General features: G+C 36.3%; 2 protein-coding genes across 6 annotated transcripts; one reads left to right on the top strand and one right to left on the bottom strand.

The window, feature by feature from the left end:
• Positions 1-748: 748 nt before the first annotated feature.
• Positions 749-17553, bottom strand: hpn (hepsin). Of its 4 annotated transcripts, none has more exons than XM_062985582.1 (13): positions 17321-17553; positions 15851-15956; positions 11806-11904; positions 10905-10946; positions 10624-10753; positions 10396-10512; positions 10188-10228; positions 9238-9403; positions 8625-8821; positions 7442-7537; positions 7047-7189; positions 6724-6888; positions 749-4547 (listed from the first exon to the last, which is right to left on the bottom strand). In XM_062985582.1, the coding sequence occupies exons 2-13, from the start codon at positions 15867-15869 to the stop codon at positions 4494-4496; spliced, it is 1269 nt and encodes a 422-aa protein (XP_062841652.1). In that variant the 5' UTR covers positions 15870-15956; positions 17321-17553; the 3' UTR covers positions 749-4493. The 4 variants fall into 4 exon arrangements, with proteins under 4 accessions (XP_062841652.1, XP_062841651.1, XP_062841649.1 ...); XM_062985581.1 differs by lacking the exon at positions 749-4547 and adding an exon at positions 13578-13631 and having other exon boundaries at positions 6449-6888; XM_062985579.1 differs by lacking the exon at positions 749-4547 and having other exon boundaries at positions 6449-6888.
• Positions 15008-20424, top strand: LOC134301047 (myelin-associated glycoprotein). 2 transcript variants are annotated; one of them, XM_062985584.1, is made up of 5 exons: positions 15008-15050; positions 18370-18454; positions 18915-19304; positions 19662-19749; positions 19834-20424. In XM_062985584.1, exons 2-5 carry the CDS (start codon positions 18400-18402, stop codon positions 19886-19888), a joined length of 588 nt encoding a protein of 195 aa, XP_062841654.1. In that variant the 5' UTR covers positions 15008-15050; positions 18370-18399; the 3' UTR covers positions 19889-20424. The 2 variants fall into 2 exon arrangements, with proteins under 2 accessions (XP_062841654.1, XP_062841653.1); XM_062985583.1 differs by having other exon boundaries at positions 19659-19749.
• The last annotated feature ends 33 nt before the right edge of the window (positions 20425-20457 follow it).

Here is a 20457-nt window from a genome sequence, read left to right as displayed (position 1 = left end):
AGATCTGAGCACGTACGAATTAAACGAGAAATACTGCAATAAATAGATTTTTGTCAGTTTCTATTTTAAGCTATAAAGAGGAAATCAGATAATTCAGTGGTGACGAAGGATTCTTGTTTTTACAGGCAGCTCAGGGCCGAGACTTGATTTACGTCAGAAAAAGGGCACATTTGCATCCACATTTGGACTGACCCATGCTAGCATTCAACACACAATCCAGCTAAGTTACACACTTCTGTGGTGTTGCTAGTCAACTCAAAATGTGTGTTAAAGCCTGAAAAGTGGTAAATAAATCTGTTTATAAAACCCTAAGGAATCCCCCACATAACCAATTGGTCAAATTTATTTTAACCTCTGTTTTAATTCTTTATAACCAAGGTAAAGAACATTTCAAAACCAGAATTGGTGCAATTTAACAATTTAGCTATGGACGTGAATTGATTATTTATTAATTCATGGTAATTTGGACCTCTCAGGTGTTCCACCACCTTTCTTATTTATTATACTTCAAGTAAATAGATCAACTTTAGCTTATTTACATAATGTATTTTCCTTTGTATTTCCTTTGTTTTTATGTATGTAATCTTATGAAAAGTGTTTCCAAACGAGTGGAGGCTGTTATAACCTCAACTTGGAAGTGAAGGCAGGTGGGCTCTACACAGAGTGTGCTCTAGTATAATATGTATAATATAATATAATCTGCATCTTTAAATTTACATTTTAAAATGTACACATACATTACTTATAATTATTATTTCAAATTAAGATTTTATTTCAATGCCCGACATCCATGTATGCAAGATTTACATAAAAAAGATACATAAAACATACATTATTCTAATCAAGAGGTCAACAGGTTACATTTCTTTCATGTACATACATTCACATTCATTACTGCAGTTTTATAAACATTAAGAAAATAAAAGTGCATATGGAGAAACATTTCATCTGATATATAATCCTTTACAATTGGAAACAGATCTCAGTAATCTGAAATTCTAACAAAAAAAAAATAAAGACTGCACATGAGAACTCAGGGACCTTTTACATCCTAGAGCTTAAATAAACAAAACTTCATTTCATTTAGCTACATATATTAGCATTAGCAGGTTTTTTGTTTTATACTATCACGTGTAGAATGTTACAGAAAAACATCAGTAACACTACATTTGAAACGGGACAAGTATTGAACACAATGTATTTTAGCTTTGTACCTATAAATATAAAAATTAGGTATTTATAAACATAAACAAAGATATATTTAAAACATTCAGTCAACATATTACAATATACAAACAACTAACTTAATTAGGAACACCCGTCTTCATGAGCTACACCTACAGCATCATAAAGATGCACTTTGTAAAAATACAATAACCAAATGTAGCTCATTTGCTGCTCTATATACCTTGATAACCTCCTCCACCCCATTAATTTTGAAAGGGACCCAATAAAAGACCATGACTAACTGTATACTTCTTGGGTGGTGGACCATTCTCAGCAACGCAATGATACTAACGTGGTAATGATGAATAAAATCAGGTGCAGCAGTTTTATTGGTTAATTTTGTAATGTTGACTTACTTCCTAGGAACATACCCTGTTAGCACACCTTGAAGGTGTACAGTTACAGACTGGTGCTGTTTACATTTTTCATACACAATTGATCTATTTCTAGTCTTTTATTGAACACTTTCTGATCACATTATGCTGTTGGATTCATATTTCTGGTTAAAGCTTTATTCTCATCCCAGAACTGACAGTGAGGCATTTCAAAATCCCAAAGCATTGCTGCATCTGATGCACTAATACAACTACAACAGACATAAACATATTATTACACTGTTAGTGTCACTGCGGTGCTAAAAATGATCCATCTACCAAATAATATCTGGTCAGAAAAATCCATTGATGGTTCACATAGAGAGGGGTGAAAAAAGTACAGGGCAACAGATGACATCTAGTAATTGTATACCCAAACAGTGCATCTATATGATAGATGTAGCTCATAAAATGGACAATAATGCACATTTCAGATAGATGTTCCTAAAAAACTGATCAGTGAATGTATACAAGTACAATAACATTTCTTATAAAATAAGTCATTGGTCAGGAGGATTTAGAAGGTGAGATTAAGAAGATCTCAGAGAGTTCATTAAAACCTCAAACTGTTTCTGGATAGGAGAACTACACAACCAAGTCTTAAACCAAAATTAAAGAGGATTAAAAAAAGCTAAAAAAAAAAAAAATCACTCTGAGCTGAACTTCAGTGATCTCCATTCTATACCCTACACAAACAGTTACTGAAAAGAAACACATAGTTCATATACAACTATAATAGATAATTCAATAATTCAGCCTGTTATATTTGGAGAAATAAAGGTTTGCATGTGTGATTCCAGGAACTCTAAACCCACAGTGAAGTATGGAGGCGGGAGCATCATGATATGGGGCTGCTGTCCTACAAACCGTTCTTATACTGTGATACAATGTTAAAGGGTAACCATGAGAAAATAAAGACTAAATATTGACTAAATAATTATTTCTCCTATTATTATTATTATCATCATCATTATTATCATCACAGTTCTTTGTTAATGCTCATCTATACACTTTTTTGTTTATAATTATAAGTACAACCACATTATGTGTGTATTCTCAGTTAGATATGTTCACTATATTAAATAACAAAAACAAAGTTTCCTTTCAAATAAAGTGTTATGAGAACATCTAAATTACAGCACAACAACTCAGAACATGATCACAAAAATACAGCTTAATAACAATTAAACATTGTGTCACATAGTAAGTTAGCATTTCATATTTACAATAAACACATTAATATGCAAAAATACTGACTGTCACGTCAATACTACTGCAAAGCAGTCTTTGGTTTATATTACTCAGTTCCTCCACACCCATTAACCAAGAAAATACATTCTAAATAGAACCACTCTGGCAATGATTTTAGGTCCGGAGAGAACAAGCATACATTCTGTGTACACTATTGAAAAGGTTTAAGTAGAAAAACCACAGAAATGTTTAGTTCAACTTGGCTTGTATTATTTTACTAATAAACAGATGGGTGACAAATAAAAAAAAAACCTAACAGAAAAAGTGGAGAAACATAATGAGTGTAGATTCTTCAAGACACATGTAGTGCATAATACAATTACCCATGTTGGCATGGTCTGGCAGTGGTAGCTCAGCAGTTAAGGCAGTGAATTAGTAATGAGAATGTTGTTGGTTCAATCGCCACTACCACTGCCAATGTTGCCAATGTCGCTGCCTGTTAAGCTGATGTTTTAAGGTTCCTAATTTTGGGTTCAGAAAAAAAAACTATTTATTTCATAATTTATCATCAAACTGTTATAGTCATGATAGTATCTAACATGTAAAATGCGTCTCAACAAACAGATCATGTCCACTGTAATTTTTCTCACTACTGGTAGACAAACCAGGTGAGTTTGGGTTTAATTATGACAAATTCAAAAGCTTTTTGGTCCTTATGTGATTGCAGTGTCCACATTCATTTATATAAGAGGACAGTTTATCACTTTGATATAAGCAGTTTGTCATGATGATTTAAAAAAACTAAAAGACCTTGAGCTAAGACCTTGGAATATGAGACAATTTAAAGCCTAAAAATTGGATCACTAGCCAAAAATGGTAAGAAATTCAGAATTAAAGGAATGTATTTTTGGAAAATGGTGTTCTGTTCTCTTAGTACATTTCCAGAGATTCATAAAAACCTGCCAAGGTTCATCAAAGCATCCAATATTCTCTCTCTTTTAATTTGTCACCTATCTACTGTTATAGTGGTTTTCATACACTAATCATGGCAAGTCATTTTATTGGCCTTCTTCCAGTCTAGACGTAATAGAGCTTTCTATAATTAAGAAACCAAACAGATTTAACAGTTCATTATAGCTTTCATTAGTCCAGTGTTCATAATCTGTTAAATTTACAAGTACGCTTGGTTGAAAAGCATTTTTCAAATCCATTGTGTACAAATTTGAATAATTTCAGGACTAATGTTGTGTTTTCAGCTTAATAAAAGTGACTGGACGGATTTATTAATAACGACATACTAAAGTGTTTCATTATCCATTACAATATTTGCCTGGTGTAAACAAAACAGCCTTCTCCTCTAAAAATGTCATTCAAAATGTTTAAATTCAAAGTACGAAATACTTGAAATGTAAGTTGGCCTCATAAGCTTTAGATTTCTTTTCTAAACCCTCCATTTAGGCGTGGCAGTGTGTTTGCCATATTTTTAATAAATGTAAGTGTATAACTGCTGAGCTTTAGCCACTGGTTTAGCCTAATCTGTTTAGTGGTGATCGTTTTAAATTACCGTTCGTCTGCATTAGTCTAAGCCATGGCAAGCCAACAGAAGGTGGTACTAAAGGCCACCCAGTGATGGACCGCGTACATACTGGAGACCTCATGACGTCTGGTACAGATCTGATCTCTGTTCCAAGTGTCAGGTGGTTACGCTGTTGTAGCACGAGCCATTTTATGGACTCCTGGGGAATTCTCATATGTCTGGAAACACACAGAATAAAATCAGGTCAGAATGATGTGTAACATTTAAATTGCTGCCATATTTTAGTTGAACAGCCTTTGCTGTTATGCACATGATCATTTTAATACATGAATAACAAAGCAGGAAAGCTGGGCATGTGGGTAGTGTATGTTTAGCTCAGGCTCCACCCAGCAGCTCTGTGCCCCTCGTCATCAGGTGCACTCGCGTCTGGTTATTCACGTCAGTGCTGACTGTGTGTATATAATGCCTGATTTCCATGAATGCTTTGCAAAGTTTAGTTTATGTGCACTTGTTTCTTTAAGTTCCACTGTTTCAACATTTTGTTGTTAATACTAAAAACAAAAATAATAATAATAACCATGATGATAAACAAGCAAAAACAAAATTAATTATAATAATGCAAATTGTATGTGATGGCAGTTACATTTAGAGGTATCCTAATAATAACAGTTATTTTTATTATTTTATTGTTATAGTTATTGGTTTGTATTATTAATTTTATTACTATTATTACTAATAGTAATATTATTATTATTATTATTATTATTAACCGGTGTGTACAAACAATGCTGGGTATTCGATCCCTGGACCCCAGCGGTAGAGAGCTGCACTACCCGCCTAATAATAAAAATAATAATAATGATATTAGTAGTAGTCAGATAAGTAGTTTTAGCAGTATTAACATAATTTTCACTAATTGATTTTTAATGTTTGCCTTTTACAGGCAGAGGGTGCAATGGGTCTAGTGCCACCCGGAAACACTAAGGGCAGGATAGGAATAAACCCTAAACTGGGTACCAATTTATCATATGGCACCCTACACTCACACATACATTCACTCATTCATTTAGGGCCAATTTAAATCAGCCACTCCACCTTCAGCATGTTTTTCAGCACCCACTCTACCAGCGGTGCCACTGTGCTCCTATTACTATTATTATTATTCAGGTGGCACTGATACTTTTTTTTCTATTTTCTTTACAATACCCGGTACTAGGGCTGAGTACCAGGTGATAGCAAATAATGATCTAATGCTGACGTCCAGGCAGTAACCAGGCAGCCGTTCTGCATACAGCTCATGCAAAACGTTTGCAGCACTTGCTTGTGAAGGCGTGATGGTGGTGTGCCTTCAGACAATTTGTGTCCTGAGTTCATGTGAAGCATTTGTTTTATGCCATTCAACATCACACACATTTACTGTATTAAATACTTTAACATGTCAAAGTGGAACATGTGTGAAATCTGAAACTGGTCGACAGTTTTAGGTGAGTGTTAAACAGCCCTGATAATGACACACTATACAGCCAAAAGTATGTGGACACCTGATCTTGAGCCTGTTGGACATCCCATTCCAAAACATTTGGCATTAATATGAAGTCAATTCTGTTACGGCTATAACAGCCTTGACTCTTCTGGCTTTTCACAAATTTTGGAGTGTGTCTGGGAGAATTTGTGGATAATCAGACAAAAGCACATTTGTAAGTTCTGAAAGTATTGTTAGTAATTGACAATCTAGTTAATCCCAAAAGGGTTTAGTTGGGTTGAGGTCAGGGCTTTGTGCATGCCCCTGGAGTTTCGTCTACACCAAATCATCCAACAAATTCATACTGGACCTCGCTTTATTCATATAATGCAGTCGTGGTTAAACAGGAAGGTGTGTTTTTCAAATTCTTACCACAAAGTTGGAAGCATAGGATTGATTTTATACATCTGTCAGCAACTAGTGTTGCTGAAATAGCTAAAGTTATTATTTTCAAGGGGTGTCCAAATACCTTTGGCCATTTAGTGTACTTGTATTGTGTTACTGGCCAATTCTGGATCTTTTTTACATTTATTTTGCAATAGATACTGATTATTAATTTATTTATTAGGATTTTAATGTCATGTTTTACACTGTTTGGTTACATTCATGACAGGACAGGTAGTTACTGGTTACACAAGATTCATCAGTTCAAGTCTTAATGTCACACAGTCAGGGACAATTTTGTATCTCCAGTTCACCTCACTTGCACATCTTTGGACTGTGGGAAGAAACCGGAGCTTACGGAGGAAACCCACACAGACACGAGGAGAACATGCAAACTCCACACAGAAAGGACCCGGACCGCTCCACCTGGGAATCAAACCTTCTTGCTGATACTGAAGATACTGAAAATAAATTGTTGCTCTGCTTACCCTCATGGCACTGGATATCCAGGGCAGGAAGCGAGACACTCTGGTGTAGACGCCAGGTTTCTTTGCCATGGCGCAGCCTGTGCCCCAGCTCACCACGCCAAGCAACCTGTAGCGACTTGTCTTAGACAGACAGTCTGCTGCCACAAACGGACCACCACTGTCACCCTGATACATACACAATAACAAAATAAAGAAACACAAATAAATGCATCAAGTTTAGTCAGAGAATTAAGGTGTGATGATGTCTGGGATGCTCAGTCCTAATGCAATCTGAAATAAAGGGTTCCATCTAGTGTCCAAACAATGCTAAATTATAATGATACCTGGCAGGAATCAGTTCCCCCTTTCTCATAGCCGGCACAGAACATAGTAGTTGTGACCTGATTGTCATAATAATCAGGGGCATTACAGACAGCGTCACTAATGATGGGAATGTGGGCCTCCTGCAGAACATTCGCTTGCATTCCTAAGAATGAGAGATTGTAAAAAAGCATATGTAACATATATTTTGTTTATTTCTTGATTAATGATAATGCAGGCAGAACTGATTGTTCTTACATCACAGCCCTAACGTCTGGCGACAATATATCTTTTAATATATCTTTTAATATATTATATAATTATACACAAAAATTGCCACTGAATGCAGCCAATGTGACCAATATTTATTTTCCAACAGCTGAAATGTAAAGATGAACAAAACTCAACAGTCACTCACCGTAGTACTCCACATTACCCCAGCCAGTCACTGTTCCTATCTGGCCATCAATCAGCCGTTGACCATAGGTGGGTAAACACACGGGCTGGATGTAGTCTTTACCACATTAGGATTAAGGTTGAAAGAAGAAAAAAGACAAAGAAAAAATGACTTGCTTTGCTTGTAAGGTCAATTACAAAAGGTAAGGTCAATTCAACAGGGGGCAGCACAGTGGCACAGTTGATGGAGTGGGTCCAAAACTTTTACTTGTGCCAATCAGATCTTGTGTTAATTAATTTCTCTGATAAGATGATTTAAGACTGGACTGTTTTATCACTGGAAAGCTAAGAAACACCTGCTGCTACAGACAGATCTGTGTTCTAAAAAGAGACTAAATTCCAAACAGCACAGAAGTCTGACATTAGTGTTTTGTGCTTTGGTGCTGACCTGCCCTTGAGTAAATACACATTTGAATCACAAATCACAAACCCAAAATGCTGCTTGCATTAAAGCTACATGTGTGACTACGACATGTTTTACTCTAAAAACTACATCAATTTATTTTCTAAAATCTATTTTTTTTAAATAAAATATGACAGTAAAATTTGATATGTATTAGTGAGTTTTATTCAGAATCACAGTGATCAGACTGTACTAGGAAAAACAAGACAGTTTGTTACAAGACAGTAAAAGAGAAATCCTCCTTCTTCCTCTTCTGATTGTACTGTGTTTTGTTTAGGTCTGAGAGCTGCTAAAAATGACCCCAGTGTTCTGTTATTCACTGTGGCAACCTGGGGTCTTAAGGAACAAATTACTTTACTATCACATTTACTTAGAATAAACATCAGGAGAGAAATTCCTGTTAACTTCACTTAGAAGAAACTACTTATTACCAAGCAACGGTAAATGTGCCTCTGTTATCATCTGGAATCAGGAAATATTTTAGTAGGAACTTGTGCTGTATTAATCTTACACAATCATTATTAAGCAAGAACCAGATTTTTTTCTATTTTACATTATTCTTTTATGTTTCTGGTCATACTGTTTGAATGATCATTAGAGAACTTGATATGAAAAAAATGGTCAAATACTGAATCCTATAAATATGATTATTAAAAAAAAAACTTAATTTTTAAATTAATCATATCCCACATATTAGTTTTAATGTTAAATGTGGTTTATTTTCAGATTAAGTAACAGTTACCAGAAAACTGCAGGGGTTTCGTCAGGGACAGGACAGCGATGTCACGGCTGTTGTCGTCAATGTTAGCATCAACAAAGGGAAGGTAACTACTGTGATAGACGACCGTATTCACCTCAGCGATCACCACATTCTTATGGATGGGTGTGTTGTAGATGGAGCCCATCAACACCCTCCACCTAGACACATGACGATATCTCCTAATAATACACATAATACACACACAGAGAGAACATTTAAGAAGTTTGTCACCCATAAACTGACAAAACTCTTTAGCTAAATGGCTTTTCATTTGTTCTACTAGCAAATGCCCTGGTGAAATTTTACCCATGGTGCAATACATCTTTGATCTGTCTCAAACTAGGACTGGCTAACAACAGGACATCTGTTAACCAATTCAGTTATTGATTATGTTTCCTAACACTGCTCTTGGCTACTGTGCAGCAATCCTGTACTTTACTGTATGTACATTATCACAAGCTAGATAGTTCACTGCTTTAAATCACGGATTAGTTTCGTAAGACCAGCCAAGATGTCTAACAATATTCTGCCTAAAAAAGTCAGCCATGGTTAAAACGCAAAACATATTTAAACATAGTATGTGTGTATCACTCACTCAGGAAAGCAGTGTGCAGCACTGACAATCCATCGGTCTGATATGATGGATCCTCCACACTGATGAACTCCATCATACTGCAGACTGACCTGCCATGGCCACAAACCCTGCCGTGCATCCACGCCACCGACAATCCGTTCCTCAGGGAGCATTCGACGACCACAATCTACAAGATAGCAAAAGAGAGCATAGCAGTTTGCTTAAAATGTACAGAAACTTACACTTACAGTTTTACCTGAATAAGGGGCCATGTAAAAAAGTATGTATGACCCTTGTAGCATGTTCCACTTACAAGTGCAATATAAAATAAATATGTTAAAATTGTAATAATATCCAACATTCCTACTACAACGTTCAGAATATTTACATTTACATTAATCAATGTTTGTAATTTGTATAAAAAAGGGATTTTGCTACATGTTGATTAGATTTGCATTTCTTTAGACAAAACCTATAGGTAACAAAGCATGCACATTTTAAACAGTCCCTGTATAGAGCTGTATAAAGCTGCATAAAGCTTTATAACAACTCCACATACAGTGGTTTCAAAACGTCTTCAAACCTCTTGACATTTTGCACACATAAGTTCCTCTGTCTGGTTCCTCTTAGACCAGACTTGCCAGGAACCAGCCAGTGGACTTAATGTGACTTTGTGTCTATTTGTAGGCTGTAGTTCATTCTGACGTGATCACAAGTGTGTGGAAAATGTATCAATACATTCAAGTAAGACTAATCTGATTTACCAGTATCGGTGACTGTGTAAACACCGGTTTTAAATGAATGATGTTAATGTGCATTTCAGCTGAATGACCCCTACAAACTGGACCCTTCTGAGTTCTCACTGTAGAGGGTATAACCTGTAGAGAGGTTATGGTGTAGTGATGACTTCTTCAGGATTGACTAAAGCCATACACTACACAGGAATGGAGTTGCAACATTTTTAATCTTACCTTGACACAGAACTTGAACAATCTGTCCTTTTTCACATTGACTGAAACAAAGACAGAAGACAATTAGCATAAATCAGGATGAATTCAACCAAGCATGACACTTCACATCCTGTCATGTTAAATCATGTTTGTTTTTATTCCTTTTTAATTCTATTTACATTTACATAACAAAACGCTCTGGCACTTGAGTTCATGTAAATATTCTTACCATGGGTAGAGGACGGTGCTGATCTTTTTGCCGAAGGTTAACTCATTTTCTTTGACACAGAAGAACTCGTGAGCACTGCTGCTCTCAGGAGCGCAGGTGACGGAGAAATTTATCGCCCTAAAGATAATGTTAATACATGAATCCTTCACTCTCTCACTCGTCTTTTTATAGCATTATTTTTTTTGTCTATCTTGTTTTGTTCTGCTTAATCCATCTCTTAAACCTTACCTGACAAAGCCCATCTCCTCACAGCTGATAGAGGCAAGCAGTTGATTCACACCGGAGGAGCAGACGTGTCTCCACCGCCGCTGGGCAGAGTCAAACACCCGCAGTCTCTGATCTGCCACGCTCACCTGCACTGTAAGATGCGACGATGTTAGTGTAGTTGTGTATTGTGAATTTTGGGTATTATGACTAGCATCACACATCTTATTCAGGACCATGATGTTAGGAATCCTGGGATACTGTGTTTATGTACTGTAAAGTTCATTTGTTCTCTGAATACTTACCATCATATAAACCTGTATCTTCTGCGGCATTTAAGTACACTGCTGAAACACAAACACAATTACAGTTTAAACTCACAGTTGTGCTTTTAGAACATGCTACATTACTATGATACCTCAATAAACTATCATATCCATTTAAGCCTGCAAAAATTAGACACTGATTAAATTCCATGTTTTGTAAATTCTCTACAGATCACACATCTGCAAGTTTAAATGAACAGTTATGGCTTATTTGCTGGATTTAACATATTGGAAGAAAATGAAACATAAAGCATGGCATGTTTTAAAGTCTGATAGCTGCATTTCCACATTGAATTTTGACATAAATGACTAATTTAAAAATCATAACATTTGTCCAAAATTTTTGTGAAACTGTGGGGTTAAGGACTTTGGGCCTATTCTGCTCCAGTTTTACTTTGACAGTACAGTTCTTTGCACCATGCATTTCTTCCATCCATCCCTTGTCATCCCTTGTACCTAAACCATCTTTTTAAAGCTGAAAAGTATTTTTTTAGGTCACATGGGACATTGGGCAAATTATCTGGGGGCACACACATCCTTTTTTTTAAAGGCCTTCTTCCATAGAACTGCTCAGTTCTTTTGGTTAACGTCTCTAGCCAACGCAACTGACTTCTGCAACTCAGTCTGAGTGTCAGTTTCACTATACGACTGGTACATGATTGCATCTACCAGAGCCAATTACTGGAATTTGTTGCTGGACTGCATCATGCCTAATTTGCATACACTTAAGAAAATCTAAGGACACACATGGCTCTTAACAGGCTCTAATGGCTTATCTTTTTTATAAACTGGCATGATCCGGTTAAATGTGGTCTTTCATAACAGTCTTGGGCTAGCCTAAATGCCTACATCTCCTAAACAAAACAGCAGCAAATCTCACCCAAGGCCCAGATGGCAGCTCCCAGTCCCCCCAATACAAGTGCAGTCAAGCCCACAGCAACAGTCGCTCGCCATGGGCTACATAAGGCCATCCCTGCTCCTGTCAGAGAGAAACCTCAGTAAGTTCAAAAGTAATAATGATGCAAACAGAAACAGAGGAAACTGAAATTTTATTGTAATAAAGGGTTTATAAAACTATGAAAAGCGAGGGAGAAGTTAGATGGTGCTAACAAGGAGAAATAAATTAGTGCTGAAATCCAGATTCAGCAGAAGACCGAGCATGATGAGACAGCTACTGCAGAAAGAGACACAACATGAATGAGATCAATAGTCCAAAGTCAGCACTTTCACGGTCACAAAGTAAACTAGAGATTTAATATCTGGTGCCATATTCTATTGCCACTCGTTCTCTCTCTAAAACACACACAGCAGATGGTAAGTGTCAGACTGTCCCTGGATAGGATTTGCCAGATCTGGCCATGGGGTGGTACATTATGTAAAGAACCATGTGCGGCAACATTTGTATACATAGTATACATTTATAACTAACCAACAACACTTTTATTTTGACATTATACGGCCAAATTTATGTATACAGTGGACCATGAGAACTCAGTCATGCCTACAGATGGCCAGCCTTTTTTGGCCAGTGACCGCATTGTAAGGACAGGAGTTTTGCAACCCCACCACAATTCTGCTCCCAACCCAAATTATTTTTGTTCTAGTTCATTACTGTAAAAAAAACTTGTGAACATGTGAAGTGTCAAAGTAAATGTTCTATAAGGAAATAAACCACCTAAGATGATGAAATGAAAAAGTCCTAAAATGGCAAGAAGTCCATATTAATGATTTGGTGAAAATCTTCTCCATTAAAAACCACTGTTTTATTGTTTCTATAACACACACTACCATGCCATTACCACATAAGTATTATTAATCACTGGGGAGTCCTATTGGGGTCCCTTATGATTAATAAATAAGGGAGTTTTAGGGAGTAACAAAGAGACAGATTGCCTGTTATGGGATGATTTACCTGCAGTATGATTAACCTGTCTGCCAGCGTTTGTTCCCATTAGCTTGTAATGACTATGTCCTATGCAGAAGCCCTCATAAAGAGCTTATGTAAAGCCTACTCTGACTCGGCTGACAGCTGTAGGAGAAATAGAAAACTTTTTTTCTTGATTTGTTTTTTTCTTTAGAGAAATAACAATAATACCAATTATTGTCACTTGTGGAAACAAAGGATAAAAATGTCATGATAAGGTCAGGGAACTAAGATAGGCATGGCATGGCAAAAGCCATGGAGAAAAAACCATTAAAACCAGTTAACTATCCAGTTTTTTACAGCAACTCTTAAGTGTTTGTTGCCAAAAAGCACAATCCTTATCTTCTTTACATTTTGCTACAAATAATGTGATGAACAGAACAATGAGAGGATAGAAATGTTTTATCATATGTGGTTATCAATCAAAGTAACTTGTACTGATTTTTAGTGAGTCTTCCTCTGATGGGACAATAGAATCAAACTTCACCCTCCCTTTACAGCATAACACCTAAAGCTCCTGCCAACTAGTTCCTCATAATAAACCATCTTTCAAAGTCACTGAGGTTTTTGAGGCTTGCACTTGAATTTTGATCCAAATCACAGGAATGCTCGGCATTTTTGTACTTCACAGAGCAAAGCAGAATGTGAAGTGCTTCACTGTATCATGCACCACACCTGTCTGAAAGCCTGAACTAAAATATTAGATTTAATGTTAAATAGTCACTTACATTTGGCTTGAATATGTATCATAAGACTTGCAAAGACCATATTATGTTTTCCACCTGTCAGACAAGAACATAATATTTTCATATTCAGAGTCAGACCATCTGAATGTTGCAGCAAAATACTTATGTTCACTGTTTTTGGCTGACAAGAGTGGAGCCCAACATGTTCTTCTACTGGTGTAACTCTTTATTTACACTCACAGAGCACTTTATGTAATCTATCTGGTACTTACAAGCACTCATTAGTTCCTAATAAAGAGGCCAGTAGGTCTGAACAGTATTTAATAACCCCAAAAACACAGAGCAGCAAAAACTGATGTGAAGGAACTCAAATAAAGCACACAGCCCTCTGAAAAGCCTTCCAAAAAGTGGAGGCTGTTATAAATGTAAAGGCTGAGAAACAACTCCAAGTTAATGCTATGATTTCAGAACAGAATGTGCAGGAAGCTTACAGTTACTGACGTCAGTACATAAAAAATGCATGGTAACCAGTATTTTGGAAATGTGGACAATGAGGTCAGATATTTTACCAAGAGTTACCAAGTTATTAACTCTGTAACAATGTGTTATAAAACACTCAGTTTCATAGGCTGGTCCTGCTGTAACCAATAGCCAAGCAGCACCAGATCTGACCTATTTGACCAGTGAACAAGTGATACTTTTGTGTAGTGGTGGGATTGTATGGATGACTAGGCGTCCTGAAGTAACATTCTGGCATGGTGTACTGCCCCGTCATTGCTCGCTTCACACCTAACTTAGTGAAGATCAAGCATTTAGGAACCTAACATGGACTTTAAGGTGTTAAGTCTGTGTAGATGGTACTGAGTGTGAATGGGGGGGAAGTGAGTCTGAAATGAGTCATAGATGTGAGTCATAGGTGCAGCTAAAGCTCGGTTCCAGTAAAACCATTACTATTATGATGTGGAAAAGTTAAATTCACCCAGTCTTGTCAGACATACACGTGGAAAACAGAAGCTGATTCATGTTACAAGCTTTTCCATTTAAAATCTAGGAATACAAAGGCAGGGTTTGGCAGTAACAGTAAAATTATTTAAAATATTCAGTACATACAATATAAATACAAAATAAATAATTTGTAGTCAGAACCAGACACATTTTAAAGCAGCACTGACCATCATAGCCACAGATGATGGGAGGTCCATAGTAACCAATTAAAAAATATATATTCAGCATGTGTCCATATCTTTTGGCTGTAGTGTACATGCTCCATTTCTGGCTTATAATTACAAACCATGCTAACAGTCTGCTGTACTAAAACCCTCAATTACTATACTCTCCGCTACACACCAGTAATAACGGAGAAGGCTAGATGTTGATGTGTTTTAAGGCGGTACTCAGCTACAGTGTGCTGTGCTCAGCAGACACTATAGCAAATGCTACAGACCCACCTTTTTAGTCCACCTGAGGCAGAGATCTATTTTACTTGTTTTTTGATTCAGCGCAGCCATTTTTAAGGTGAGTCTTTCCAGCATGGTTTAGTTCTCACATACTGAAACTTTTAGCATTTTATTGTTATTGTATCGAGTCTTGGTCACAATGGAAGTTTATTATTAAAACAAACATAACCGCAGGCTACAGGAAAAGGTCATTGTGAGCTTGCAACTAGCTTGAGTTGTACTAAGTAAACCTGGAATAGTACGTAAGTGCAAGTTTAAATCCTAACTCGGGGGTTCTTAACATTTTATGGCCAGTTACCCCACAAGAACTCTAAATCAGCTAAATCTCTAGGACTCTACTGAACCACAGTAGTAATATTATTTTTTTATATAAAAAAATCTTTAGGGGCTCAGTAACAAGTCATCCAGGAAGTCACAGACAATTTATCCAGGTGCTGACAAGGGCTTCCTGTAGCTTCCTGTAGCTTCCCTGTAACTGCTTTGAATACTATCTGATTTGAAAATAATTATTATCAGCCGATGGTAAATGCGTATCAGGAATGATGACTAGCTACTAGTAAACAGCAATTTGGTTCACATGAGGTAAGAAATCAAGCAAATGTACTGTAAGACTGAGGCTGGCTAATGTTATAAAAGCATTGGTCATTCATAGATTCAGAGATCAATATTATGTTGTCACATAGACCAGCAACCTTTGGCTTTTTTACAATATTAATAATTAGTTATAACAAGAGTCTAAACAAAACAGGTCTATTCCATTTAAAAGTCCAGCACTGTTAATGTTTAACAGCCGTGTCTGCTGTCTGCTGTCCGAAAAGAGAGAAGAGTCCAGAGTGATGTTTGTGTTTAGAAACTCACCAATCTTCTTCTCTGTCATCCTTCTTCTTAATAAACAGAGAAAAGTGAAAAGTGGAGAACGTGGTCCCTCCTAAATCTCTCCTTACTGCCCCGTTATTCGAATCCCCTGTAAATAATTTATAATGATAGTGTATGTAAGTTCAGCAGCTAATGGACAAAAATGGGTTAAGCAAGTTAAATAAACCAAAGGGCAAAGCCAGTTCTGGACAGCTCAAGTCAGTGGGCCAAATGTTTTTGATGTTTCTTAGCACTGGGGATGGGTGATATGTACAAGAAGCTTTAAATAAAATAAAAATACTACTTCCTAAGTTGGGGAAAAGAGCGAGATGTTTTGAGAAATTTGTATTAAAGGCATTTAGCAGACAAAGTGACTTTCAGTTGTGACTGTATACAAACCAAGCAATTGAGCATTAGGGTTGCCCTAAAATGCTCAAGGCTGGCAGTGGTGGAGCTTGAACTAGTGAGCTACTGATTACCAGTTTAGTACCTTAACCATTGCACACCAGATTAAAATATGGCATTTAAAGTTAAGTTACTCTGTAAATACATAATAATATAAGCCTGACAATTTTTACATTTTAAAAGTGGCACCATGTTTACAAAGGGCAACATCAATGACATACCGTCATATTACATGGCACTTGATACAATAAAAATTAGCCAATATCTAGAAGTCAATTACAATTAAGAAATCAATATGCCATTGTCCACAATTAAGCTAGCTTAACAGCTTTTCTTTGTCTATGTCAGTAATAATTTTAAATAAACACAGTATATTGGCAAATATAACCTTTAAAAAACAGACATTAAGGATGTCCCAGGCCTCCTTTATCAGAGTTTTAGTATTGTCTAATACAGGCACTAATCTGATACAGACCAGGTCAACTTTACTTAGTGACTTTTATGTCCAGAAAGTAATAGTGGTGTGTTGTGAGATAACTTTGTTGTGTTTACATGCACAAACTGGCTTATATTTACAGTATCACACGAATTAAAAGCATGCATACATGGATATAACAAAATATGACACAACCATTTTAATAATCCAGCATTTTAGGCCAGTATGAGCACCAATACCAACATGACACTCATTATTATTACACAACCAACAGATAGACCATAATATAAAGAATTACAGCAGTGATTTGGTGTTTGTCAATGCATGGATAGTGTATTAAAACGGAAACAACAGCAACCAATCCATGGCAATAATTGTGGTTATCAAATAATCCAGATCAGTTTAAAAGACGAATAAATCGATTAGTCGAATATTTAATTAGTGTTACAGTACAAGGTCAACAAATGTATTTCTAAAGAAACTGGCTAATAGTAGTTAAATCACTATTCACAAAACATGTACGTCTTATTACAGATTAAATATATTAACCAAAATAGCAGCTAGTGTTTTATAATTGTTAATTGAGTTATTATGGTGGCTTGTTTTCTTTGTATTTAGGATGAATGTCTCACCTGTTCCTCACAGCAGGTGTCCTCATGAATTCAACCAAGAAAGGAAAGGAAATGTTAAATCTCGGTTTTTCTCAGCACCTACATTTAGGTTCCCCTGATTCCCAAAGATTTTGTTTGAACGTCAAAATAAGCTTTTTCCCCTCAAGCAAGCAGGACATAAGTTGCTTCTTTCGCTCTCTCCACTTTTTTTTTTTCTCTGACCGTTTCGAAACCTGCTCTTTCCGGTCAGTAAAAGGCGTCCCCGGGGGCCAGGTGTGTTTTAAGGGGGCTGTAGGTATTTTAGGCTCTGTCTCAAACCACACTTTAGGGTGCTTAAAATTCTGTCAAGATAGCAGCCTATGCGACCTATTTTGGCACACTATCTAGTAGTGTAGTATACAGTTTGGGACGTTAGCCGCACAGACCGTTAATCGCCATGGCTACGCATACAGCTACATACTTAAACTCAAAGTAGGCTAGTATAAAATAGCCAATATTTCAAGATTCAAGATTCAAATAAAGCAATTATGGAAATTTATTTGTAGTAGTGGTTAGTAGTGGTTCCCTTTATATTACCAGAATATTTTGCTATAATAAAACAATACAAATCCTACAATCAGTAATTGTGGAATGCTGTTCTTAAATAGCTAGCTTTGTTGCATGTAATGGCAGGAGGGCCCCTTTACACTCATGCATGATTGTATTAAGTGTCCCTCTTTTCACTCCCTCTTTTGGATTTTGAAATAAGAGTATGTTGTGGCAATCAGCTACATAATCTGAAAAAAAAAAAAAAACTGTTTTTGAAACTTGAAACTCACTGCCAGGCTCTATACTTGTGGCTTCTAGGGCAGTTTTTTTTAAGGATTAACTACATAAAAGGTTCTTTAACAGAGCCCACAAAGTTAAAATAGACATTCACGTGGTTAACATAGTTGCACTATGAGTCACAGAGCAAAAAAAAACAAACCAAAAACAATGGTAGTTTCTTCTAACAACCACAACATGCACAGAGGAAAAGAAGAAGTAAAATGGCACATCCCACATTTAAAAAAAACAATCTTTCTATTTAGATTTCAAGAGCCAGTCTCAAGGGAGACATAATGGAGTTAAGTCACATTGAGATAAGATGGATATGGGCATTTCTTATCCTTACAGGTAAGAAGATTCATGATTTAAGTTTACATTTGTACTGTAGTCTATAAAATTTTGAGGACAACCCCTTAATATGCAAATACAGAACCTTTAAGTGCTCATAACTATATATTTTACTGTCTCAGAATTATCTTAAACATAGTTAAGTAAAAATGTCTGTTACTTTTGGTGTCTAAGTATTTAAACTGTGCATAAATGTGCGTATTAGCAGTTTTCAATTACAAAGAATATCTCTTTGTGAGGCCTATCAGTTTGGGTTAGACTGTCAACATAACAAATCTGCATAGTACAGAATAATCTTGTTTTTTAAATAAAAACTATTTAAAATAAAGACTGTTGGTGCACCCAGTCCTAATCTTCAACTCATCAAACTTTATGTTGGGTCCTTTAAAGAAATATTTCTAAGAACAGCAACACCTCAATTAATGGCATCTTTATCTTCTTCTTCTGTCTCCCTATGTAGCATTAATACAGGAACGTGTCACTGCCGGTGACTGGGTTGTCCATGTTCCCACTAATCCAATCTTTGCCCCCCGTGGTTCCACTGTGACACTACCCTGCACCTACGATTTCCCGGACGAGTCTGGCAACCGTCATGTGCTGTCTGAGATGTGGTGTCTGAACCACAGCTTGTGCATCACTCCTGACTACATTTACCACAGTGCAAGCATTTTTCCTGAGTTAGGGTACCAAGGCAGGGTCCAGTACCTGGGAACACTTGGCTCTAAAAACTGCTCTCTCAGAATAGATAACCTGAGGATGACGGACAGTGGTGTCTATGTGTTTCGCTTCATCACTGACCACCCTGTGAGAAAGCTGCCCGGCCAGAAAGGAGTTATGCTACAAGTTACAGGTATTTTTGATAAAACATGAAATATATTGATCTAAAGTAGATGGAGAAAGCCATTTGTCTGACACTGATTCTCAAAAATAAGGAATAAGGAACATATAAAAACTCTAAAGATAAAAGATAATGCAATACTTTATTAATCCCTGAAGTGAAATTAAAGACATCAGATTTCCTGAACACCCAGGAACCCCTTGCTGCTGCAACAGTGACTCCTACTATCTCTTCTAGAGTAGCGTGGTCCTCCACATCTGCTCAGACTAACTAATAGTTACACTACCACATTTTGTACTAGAAAATTGTATACAATTGCCTTGCCTTGCCTTGCCTTGCCTTGCCTAACATGTGTTTGTGTTTTAGCAGAAAGCAATTTTCATTACATTGCTGCTATAGTAGGTGGAATCATTTTCTTGCTGATAGTTCTCTGCATCATTGCTGTCTGTGTCAAAAGGTGAGAAATGCATTTTCTATAGACTTTCCTACATTATCCTCTTGTTTACATGATTATACACACTAACATATTTCTTTCTCTTAGATATTGCATCTCAAAATCACATCAGGCAGTTCTGAATGATGAAACCCACCTCTGATATCTGCCTGGTATTGGACAGATCGTCGTACACCACACGAAACCACAGGATCTTTGGATACTTCTGTTTCAGAATTATTGCGTGTTGGATCAATACTTTGATCCAAATGTTTGGTTTAAAAAAGGTCTGGTTTAATTGTTATTTAGTAAATGAACAGAGTTTTGTTATTTATTAAAGCTGCAGAATTGTACAATACGAATAAATATTATGGAACAGTTGAAACAAACTGAACATGCTCATAAGTTTCATCTAACCCCAAAAAAGTTTCCTTCTTAAGTATAATACTCGATATAAGACTAGTGTAGCTACATGAATCTGTAATAAAAATGGTCACACTATACTGTGTTCCTGTTACACAAGGGACAGTTTCCAGCCCAGTTGGTTTTACCTTTAACGTAACACAATGTAAAATGTTCTATGAATAAATGTAAATGTTTGATGTAAATTGTTTTTTTAATTTTTACCTGAACTGAAGTGCAGTGGTATATTTACCCTAAATGTATTTTTTAAATAAAAAACATTTTTTTAGAAAAATAGCAGATTTTATTGTAACAAAATCAATGACAAGC

This window comes from Trichomycterus rosablanca, chromosome 23 (assembly GCF_030014385.1).
Source record: "Trichomycterus rosablanca isolate fTriRos1 chromosome 23, fTriRos1.hap1, whole genome shotgun sequence".
In the NCBI taxonomy this organism is placed as follows: Eukaryota; Metazoa; Chordata; class Actinopteri; order Siluriformes; family Trichomycteridae; genus Trichomycterus; species Trichomycterus rosablanca.
This window is presented reverse-complemented; position numbering and strand designations above follow the sequence as displayed.

What these genes read in the sequence shown, in the direction of transcription:
- hpn (XM_062985579.1), bottom strand. An exon ending in AGCTGCCATCTGGGCCTTGG is followed by an intron (nt 10,947 to 11,805) that starts GTGAGATTTGCT and finishes TTTGTGTTTCAG; the next exon opens with CAGTGTACTTAAATGCCGCA. An exon ending in GGGGAACTGATTCCTGCCAG is followed by an intron (nt 6,889 to 7,046) that starts GTATCATTATAA and finishes TGTATGTATCAG; the next exon opens with GGTGACAGTGGTGGTCCGTT.
- LOC134301047 (XM_062985583.1), top strand. Translation starts at nt 18,400, where the DNA reads ATGGAGTTAAGTCACATTGAGATAAGATGGATATGGGCATTTCTTATC. An exon ending in AGTTATGCTACAAGTTACAG is followed by an intron (nt 19,305 to 19,658) that starts GTATTTTTGATA and finishes TTTGTGTTTTAG; the next exon opens with CAGAAAGCAATTTTCATTAC. An exon ending in ATTGCTGTCTGTGTCAAAAG is followed by an intron (nt 19,750 to 19,833) that starts GTGAGAAATGCA and finishes TCTTTCTCTTAG; the next exon opens with ATATTGCATCTCAAAATCAC.